Raw genomic sequence first — 9,706 nt, 5'->3', positions numbered from 1 at the left:
GAGGAAGATTAACAAATTAACCAGCCCAAATACCCAAGGGCAGAAAGATAGAATGACAGGTGTTTAATGTTTTCATTTTTCTTACAAACGAATTTAAGATTAAGACCAAAGGTCATAAACGAACATGTCTTTGCAGCACCTATCAGTTATGCAAAACACACTGTATCCACCAGAAGAGCTTCTTCTTCATGTATAAAGTGATTTCTTACTATAATATAATCCAATATTTTGAATATGTATCTAGTCAACAAAGATGATATGATTCCAACACTATGGTAAACCTTTAAACAAAATTAAGATACCACAAAATAGTATTCATTTTGTTCCTCAAATTGTTTGAAATGGATTTGTGCAGGGGGACGAGAGGCAAGAAGAGAAAGATCCCTAAAGATGGCTAGGAAAAGACAAAACTACCACAGGAGAGATCGATTAGGTTGGTTGTTAAATATCATTAAACTAAAACATTTTTGGTCATTTTAGAATGAATATTTTACTAACATCAACACAAAAAACAGGAAACCAGACAACCAGTAAAGAACTAATGCTCCTAATACAAATAGTTCATGCGGGGGGATCTCAAATGAGTATGATATGATTAGTACTGAGATGAACTCAGCTCACCATATTATTCAAGCAGCCAGTAAGTATCAGCTAATCAGTTAATATTCTTTGAAACATGTTTTGTTATTTGGTCATGGTTCTTCAAAGCTCATTATCAAATCAAGTTTTAAATAATAACAATTTGGTGTGTGGTATGGAAAAAATCAAACAGCGTCCCAACAAAAGAAGCCTAGAGTATCAAACGCAAATCCCTTGCCCAACCAAGTTGCTCAGAAAAGAAGCACAATAAGGAAGGTTGAAAATTCAATTAGTTAATGAGTTTTCATCTGAATTTTAGTTGACATAAAAAAATTTATAGGCAGTAGCGGATGCCGCAACAATGGAAGATCTGCTAATCGGGCACAAATAGTAGACGAAGGTATAACGAAAGTGATTTGGCAATAAAACCAAACTCTTAATTGAATGGATCATTCTCGGGGTTTGGTAGTATATGCATAAACTTTTATTCATCCTATTTTGCAGAATATTGGCACATGGGATATGCAAGGCACAAGTGTGAATATTGCCATGCACCTTTTTGTATGACGAGAGGATAGAAAAATACTACAACACAAATCACCCAAAATACACACTTTGCTGTATAGACGGCCAAGTTTAAATCCCTCAAATACAAGATGCTCCTAAAGTCCTATATGATTTGTTGTTTGGTGATGACAGTAGAAGCAAGCATTTTCGTGAAAACATTAGGACATATAATAGTATGTTCCAATTCACTTCTATGGGTGTCAAGATTGATTGTGCTCGAGCTGTTGGAGAGGACCAGTACATTTGTGTTATATGGCGAGAATTACCACTTGATGGGAAGTCTCTTATCACAAGAAGGAAACACGGCAAAATTTACACAACTTTATGTTTTTGATACACATAATGAGATTCAAAACCGCATTTCAGTAGTAAGGTATGTCATATATGTACAATACGAACACTTTTTTTATTAACACATGATTTAGATTGTTTACCTAGATTACTTGACAATTAAAGGTGTATTCCTTTATAACGTCATGCAGCGGAGAAGAAACTAAGAAGATTCATGAAGACATAGTTGGGGACTTGAAGTTGATGCTAGATGAACAAAATGCCTTAGTCAAGGCATTTCACATGGCTGGGAAAAAAATAGCAGTTGATAACCAATCTAATGTAAAGTAAGATTATTAGGCAATCATGGAAAAGATGGAAGAAGGTATAATCTCCCATCTACGAATGAAGTAGTTGCGTTGATAGTTGGTGATTTTGATCTCGAGAAAATAGATCAAATAAGGATATTATGGTCGAGACACGAGGGGGAAGGCTACAGAGAATAAACCAACTTAACCCTGAATACTTGGGATTACAGTATCCTTTATTGTTTCCTTACGGAGAAGATGGCTACAAGGGTGATATACCACTAAATAGAAAGGCAAGTTCTTCTGAAAAGCCTCGAGAACATGTTTCAATGAAGGAATTCTTTGCCTTTAGCGTACAAGAGAGGTTGGCTAATGGATCGCCATTGCTTTATGCAAGGAGACTATTTCAACAATTCTTGGTGGATGCATATTCAATAATTGAGTCTCTAAGGTTGATGTATATTTGCTTAGACTAGGACAAATTTAGGTGTGAGATGTATAGGGGTTTAGCAAAAGCTGTCTTGAGAGGTGAAACAACGCCTTCATCAGAGGAAAAACGTATCATACTACCATCATCATTCACAAGAGGTCTGAGATACATGATACAAAATTATCAAGATGCAATGGCTATTTGTAGAGTGGTTGGCTATCCAGATCTCTTCTTGACATTCACTTGCAATCCTAAGTGGCTAGAACTAGAAGATTTTCTTAAGAATAGGAAAATTAATGCTAAAGGCAGACCAGATGTTGTTTGTAGAGCTTTCAAAGTGAAACTTGATCGGCTTATACAAGACATAAGAAAGAAAAAGGATTTTTGGAAGGGTTACTGCAAGTAAATATCCAACCTTGCTATTAATTGATATACTAATATTTAAATTTGTATTTGACCATTCATAATCTTAGGGTTTCTAATTGTATAGTATTTTACGATTTAGATCATTAGCCTTATACTACTATGACAAAAAATATAGATCAAACACATTAGAAATCAATTCGTAACTATTTTATAAGGCAAAACCATCTTTTTATACTTTTTAATATTTCATACATTAGAAAATTTACAAAGAAAGGTTATTGACATGGATGTTAGAAGGGCACAGGATAATGCATCATCATAGCTCTTTTCTGTCTCTCAAAAAAATCCATTTATTTAACTAACAAATTTTCTAAATACTTTTAGTTGTATACACCATTGAATTCCAAAAGCGAGGCTTACCACATGCGCATATTCTAGTGTTTTTACATATAGATGATAAATATCCAACCCCAGAAGACATTGATCAGATTATACGCGCTAAGATACCAGATAAAGAGGCTGATCCAGCATACTATGAAGCTGTAGAGAAACACATGATGCATGGACTATGTGGAACCATTAAACGGGACTCACCATGCATGGAAAATGAAAAGTGCATAAGACATTTTTTCAAGAGATTTGTTGATAGTACAACGGTTGATGAGGATGGATATCCTATTCACAAACTGAAGGAAGATGGAAAGACAATAATTAAATCTGGGATTGATCTTGATAATAGATGTGTTGTCCCACATAACAGAAAATTATTACTGAGGTATGGCACTCACATTAATGTAGAGTGGTGCAACTAATCAAGATAAATCAAGTATGTAACAAAGGGAATGATCGAGTCACTACTTCGTTCTACAACAATGCTAACACTGATGCAGAGAATGACGAGTGTGATGAAGTCCATATGTATTATGACTGTAGATACATATTCCCATGTGAAGCAGCATGGAGGATATTTGGTTACAATATTCATTATAAAGACCCATTAGTTGTACGTTTGGGCTTTCACTTGCTTGGTGAGCAACCAGTAGTTTTCCAAAATGATGAAAACCTACAAGATGTTGCCAGGAAAGCGTCCGTAAAAGAATCGATGTTCCTAAGATGATTTGAAGCAAATAAGAAGTTATCTGGAGCCCGCACTCTAACATATGTAAAGTTTCCTTCTAAGTTTATTTGGAATCCGACACCAAAAAAATGGTTTCCACAGAAATCACATTCCGTAATTGGACGGATATTCTTTGTTCCTCCTAGATCCGGTGAAATTTATTATCTTCGATATTGTTAAATTTTTTTAGAGGCCCGACAAGCTATGAGGATATTAGAACCATTAACGGTGTTGTGTACCCCACCTATAGAGATGCATGTTATGGAAAAGGTATTCTTGATGATGCCAAGGAGTACATTGATGCCATCAAGAAAGCAAGCCATTGGAGTTTCGATAAATACCTAAGGAAGTTGTTTGCAACTCTTCTAATATCAAACTCAATAACAAGGCCAGAATATATGGGAAAGGAGTTGGAAAATCTTATCGGAAGATATCCTATATATTCAATGAAACTTATACGAGAATCATGGTATGTTGCTATGTGCACTACTATTTCAAGTTTCAAATAATAAGTTCCCATATTAGACCTTACACATAATTTATGTTTTAATTCATTAGCAAACTAAGAAGGAAACAAATAATTATGGTCCTACCCTAATACAAACCATGGTCAAGACATACATGCACACAAATAGTTTTTGGCATCTCATTGATTATATTATTTTATAAGAAGAAAGACTAAACAGGCCACTCAACATGACTATTTGATGTATCATACAAAGTTTTAATATGGACAAATGTATTTGAGCAACATGTGTCAATGACAAAAATAAAAATTGGTATATTTTTGACATCAAGAATTGTTTGTGCTAATCAGATAAAATATTTTTGCGTGTGGCTATTTTCACATGTTTTTACCTATTAAAACACATGTAATAATATTTGGCATCGAGGTTTATATTTAGGATTAATCTATCTTTACCATTGAAAAGTTCGGTTTTACTCAATCATAACACACATTTTGCATTCTTGGATCATTTATTCGAAGAAATTAGTTCAATATTTTAGATTTTATATAATTGATAATTAAAAACCATCTGTAGCTTCTCTTTAATGATATAAAGCTGATAGGTCATGAGACGATGGATCTTACTCTTTTAGAAATTGAAAAAATTCTTAAATCCTACAAGAGTTTAAAAGAGATTCCATCCATGTCATTTCTAAATATCGACCTATCCTCACAGCAGTTGTTTCAGTTAGGGGTTAACAGGTTGATATTAGACTAATTGCGCTATGATAAACGTAGGCTTAGCGCAGAACTAGCTAACTTTTTGACAAAGCTAACCGATGAACAAAAAAAGGTATTTGGCACCATCATGGAAACTTTGAACAATGGACAAGGTGATGTGTTTTTTCAATATGGTTATGGCGACACTGAAAAGACATCTGTTTGGAAAATCCTAGTTAGTGCGATCAGGTCGAAAGGGCAAATTGTTCTATTGGTTGCCTCGAGTGGAATCGGATTCCTGTTATTACCTGGTGGAAGAACATCACATTTGTGGTTTGCAATCCCAATCAACCTGGATGAATTCTCAACATGCAATATAAAGCAAAATAGTGCTTTGGCAGATTTGATTATAAGGGCCAAGCTTATTATATGGGATGAAGCTCCGATAGTAAATAGACTTTGCATTGATGTCCTTGATAAGACGATGAGAGACCTATTGCGATTCAATAATCCAAAAAGCCTTGACTAGCTATTCGATGGAAAAACTATTGTATTTGGGAGTGATTTTTGATAGATATTACCAATGATACCTAAAGGTAGTACACAAGATATTGTAAACGCAACATTAAACTCATCTTATCTGTGGAATAGTTGCAAGCTTTTGGCACTAACAAAGAACATGAGACTCAGAACTGAGGTTGATGATGACAGCAAAAATGATCTTAGATTGCTTGCTGAATGGATTCTTGCAATAGGAGATGGTAAATGTAGAACATCGATTGAGGGGATAGACAATATTCAAATTCTTTACGATAATCTTATTGAAAAGTAGGATGACCCTATACTTGAAATTTGCAAAGCAACATACCCTGAATTGTTCAGGTGTTCCAATAGCACACATTAAAGACAAAGCCATTTTTACACCTATACTCCAAATGGTGGATGAAATAAATAGTTTTATGATGAGCCTGAATCCTGGAGAAGCCAAAATTTATTATAGTTCTGACACAACATGTCAAAATGAGGTGAATAATGATATGTTGGCATCAGTACATACACCAGAATTTCTTAACACTATCAGATGCTCCGAGATTCCTAACCATAAGTTAACACTCAAAGTAGGAACCCCGATTAGGTTGTTAATGAATATAGACCACTCTGCAGGTCTATGTAATGGTACTAGGTTAGTGGTGACCAAATTGGAGAACCACATCATCGAAGTAAGAAGCCTAATAGAGAACGACACAGAGTAGAAAGTCTTTATTCCACGTATGACGCTAACTCCATCTGATCATAGGATACCATTCAGATTCCAAAAGAGACAATTTTCTATCATGGTTTCCTATGCTATGTTAATTAACAAGAGCCAAGGACAATCATTATCAAATGTCGGATTTGTTTTGAAGAAACCTGTCTTCACACATGGACAGTTGTACGTGGCTGTATCCAGGGTTACTCATAGGAGGAGGCTCAAGGTTTTAATATGTCATGACGATCATCAAAAGAAGAAAATAGATAATATGGTATACAAAGAGGTGTTTCAAAACGTAGATTAGATTGAATTTGCATACCAATTAAAGATAACAAAACATCAATTTGGTTGCATTTAACTTATTATTTACCCATCCTTATTAAATGTTTTATTAATGTGATATTATATTGTTCAGCTTAGAATTAGGTGATTACAATCGCATATGAATTGTAGGATATAGCCATATAGCTGGCAGGACTTATTCCACAGAGATTTACAATGCTTATATTATTAATGAAATCTTTCAACACACGACAAATTAGTTGTGAATGATCACTTGGGGCCAAATTAACAACTTATTAAGTTATTTATAAAATCATTATTGATTCCAAGTTTCTTTTGGTTTATAGGCACAATTAGATGTAATGAGTTTGAAAAACTCCAAATTAATTTGATGATGATCAAGGATTATTAAAATAATTAATTAAAAAATTATTAATTTAAATTTTAACTCACATTTGTTGATTAATAATTTTGCGTTGTGCAGATTCAGTTATGGGATGAAAGTGGCAAGCCCAGTATGAAGTTGATTTTCAGCCTTGTGCAAAAAATGTTTAAATATAAGTGGCTGAATTATAGAGCAGATGGAGCTGTCAAGCATCACTCATCAAGGGTCATGAATCCTTCTTGGGGAGCAAGTCAAGATGGAAGGCCCGGATTGATGGAGCTTGGTGAGAAGGGATGAAGAAGAGGTAATTGCATGTTGGTTTTTGCATTCGGTTTCCTCTCTTCTCTCTCTGTCCGAACCGGTTTGATGCATGAAGAAGAAGAAGTTGGCTCGGTTCAACCATTTCAACCTTGGAGGCTTTCCCTTCTATAATAAGGGTGAACAGCCAAGGCTTGAAGCAAGGAGAAAAGAGTGAAAGCACAGAGTTCTCATAGCTACCCAAGCTAACAGAAGTTCTTCTCCTTCAATGTGTTACATGTTGTAATTTTCTGTTTAATTTTGTCTGTCTTGAGTCTCATGTAAAAAGGCAAACAGTGAGGTTTGTATAAAAAAGCAATAGAGCGGAAAAAGGCAGAGTATATAAAATTAAAAGAAAAAAGCCATAGATGTCTTTAGAGGTCTTTTGTACATCTATGTTGTGTTTCATGATTTTGTGGGAATCCTCTTGCAAGTTGGGTTAGCACTTAGCAGTTAAAAGCTTGGTAAGTGACCAAGTCAAGTTCAGGATTGGGGATAGATTCTGAACTTGCCCCGAATAGGAAGGGTAGCTCCTAGGGAGAATTGGTGTATGTAATCTGCATGATTATAGTGAAATTCCATCATTGTTGTGATGGAGACTGGATGTAGGTTGCATTGCACTTAGCAGCTGAACCAGGATACTTCTTGGTGTGATTCTCTCTTTCTCTTCTACTCCATCTCTGATTCTGTTGCACAGGAGACAAAATTGAAAAATATCTCCTCATTGGTTACGAGACAAAAAGAAAATGTCTCTTGACTAGTGACGAGACAAAAAGCAGAAATATCTCCTCAAAGAGTTCTAAAAGGCAGCAAGTGTTACTAAGTGAAAAAGGGGATAAGATTCAACCCCCCTTCTTTTAGCCACTGATAACCATCAAGATGCATTAAATTTGTCAATCATTATCCAAGACATATCCACCTGGCTTTCCATGTCACATGTTGCTATTTTATGGTATTGAAGACTTAATTGAGAGGTCATCACACATTCACATTCCCTTTGCGTAGTTAATTTTATTCCATGATTAGTTATTACCCACGCAGATAAATGACATTTGTTTTCAATTTGGCATTAGGAAGTTTTTGCACTTCTTACCGCCTCATATCACAAGGTTTAGAAAAAGGTTATATCCCTACAATGGTTCTAGTCAATTGTGTGGTCAATATCGCACTTTTAACACACTTATGTTCTCATAGTCTTAATAACAGTTTCTTTATTATTATCAACAATTACTTCCTTTACAATTTCCAGAAGATTGGCAGAAACTAATCTACTATTTTTCAATACTATCAACAAACTAAATTAAACGTACAAATCAACCATGGAAACAAAAGACGAGACTTTCTATTTTCACAAGTTATTAGGATAGGGGTTAACTTCAAATATTCCGCATGATGCCTACAATCTTTAAAGGCGGAGCCCGCCCAACCGTGACCAGGTATCTTACATATAGTGAAACCCCAAATCTTCGCATGCCAAACTAGAAGTTGGCAAACAATACAAATTACATTGTTTCACTCCATACAAACTTAACAAAGCAAAATTCTTTGGTTAAATTGTAAAGATAGTACTTTAACACCTATTTCTTATGTGTGAGGACCCTTTGTATCCTTGGTGCAATTGATATCTACGAATATGCCACCAACCATTCTTTCAAACGTGTCAATCCTAAAAGATTAAACATTTCGTGAATGTTTAATTGCCTACGTTGATTTGCCAATCAAAAACAACAACATCAAATGCAAAATTGATTTAATTAGCAAATTTTTTGAATTTTAACCTTTACGACAATACAAATTTAGGCTTCCCATCTCGATATCCAGTATACGGAGTTCAGTGTCCTTCATAAAACAAAAAAGCATCACCATCAACAAGATGAAGTTCAAAGAAAAATAAAATCAGAGGAAATAAAAAAAGAGTATAACAGTAGAGTATATTAACCCAAATTTGTGCTTACCTTCCATGAACATACACCCCAATTCTTGGATGAATTCCACCACACTTAGCAAAATTCTCGACGAACTCATTGATTTAGCTCAACACAAGATATGATTATCCACCATAAATGGGTGATGAATTAAAAAAAACAGCTACAAACAAAACTAAATAGTAACAAACGGCTATGTACTAATGAAAACAAGAAGCTTAGTTTCTATTAGAGGAGATTTTAAGTTGAGTTTTTGTATTAACTTGCCAATCAACCCAACCTGTTCAACTCACAGTGAAGCAGAAGCAATAAATCCATTTGCCGATTCCACTCTATTTGGTATAAGGAAAAAAGCTTCCCACTTTAATGGGTTGGTCTTTGTTAGGTAGGGTAATTAATTATTGCACATCGTTACAGTTGGCTCATAAATAGGCCCGTGACATGTGGTTTATAACTAGGAAGCTTATTAATCATCTTATTTTTACAATGACCATAAAAAGTTTAAAATGTGACTTATCTTTATGAAGCCTCATTTTTATTACTCATCTTTTTATCTTTACAATGGCTTAAGTCAAATTCAAATTGAAACAAAAAAATATTGTGTACAGTAAGACTTATAAGTGATTAATGAGTAAGGAAACCAATTCTATATTTCAAAAAAAGGGGTTGTTATTCATAAGACCACTTTTGTTCATATATTTTTATTGGGAGTGATAGGAAATTCAGTTCTTTTATTGGATTAATAAACTCTTGTTATTAA

At 34.5% G+C, this 9,706-nt stretch overlaps 2 protein-coding genes across 2 annotated transcripts; both read left to right on the top strand.

Annotated features, from left to right (window-relative positions):
- Positions 1-2,218: 2,218 nt before the first annotated feature.
- LOC130939500 (uncharacterized) lies at positions 2,219-5,334 on the top strand. Its single transcript, XM_057867602.1, has 5 exons — positions 2,219-2,546; positions 2,905-3,295; positions 3,454-3,606; positions 3,828-4,106; positions 4,884-5,334. Exons 1-5 carry the CDS (start codon positions 2,219-2,221, stop codon positions 5,332-5,334), a joined length of 1,602 nt encoding a protein of 533 aa, XP_057723585.1.
- Positions 5,335-5,388: 54 nt separating this feature from the next.
- LOC130939499 (uncharacterized) lies at positions 5,389-7,021 on the top strand. The gene is made up of 4 exons (XM_057867601.1): positions 5,389-5,566; positions 5,688-6,025; positions 6,170-6,280; positions 6,824-7,021. Exons 1-4 carry the CDS (start codon positions 5,389-5,391, stop codon positions 7,019-7,021), a joined length of 825 nt encoding a protein of 274 aa, XP_057723584.1.
- The last annotated feature ends 2,685 nt before the right edge of the window (positions 7,022-9,706 follow it).

This window comes from Arachis stenosperma, chromosome 7 (genome assembly GCF_014773155.1).
Source record: "Arachis stenosperma cultivar V10309 chromosome 7, arast.V10309.gnm1.PFL2, whole genome shotgun sequence".
NCBI classification, from domain to species: domain Eukaryota; kingdom Viridiplantae; phylum Streptophyta; class Magnoliopsida; order Fabales; family Fabaceae; genus Arachis; species Arachis stenosperma.
This window is presented reverse-complemented; position numbering and strand designations above follow the sequence as displayed.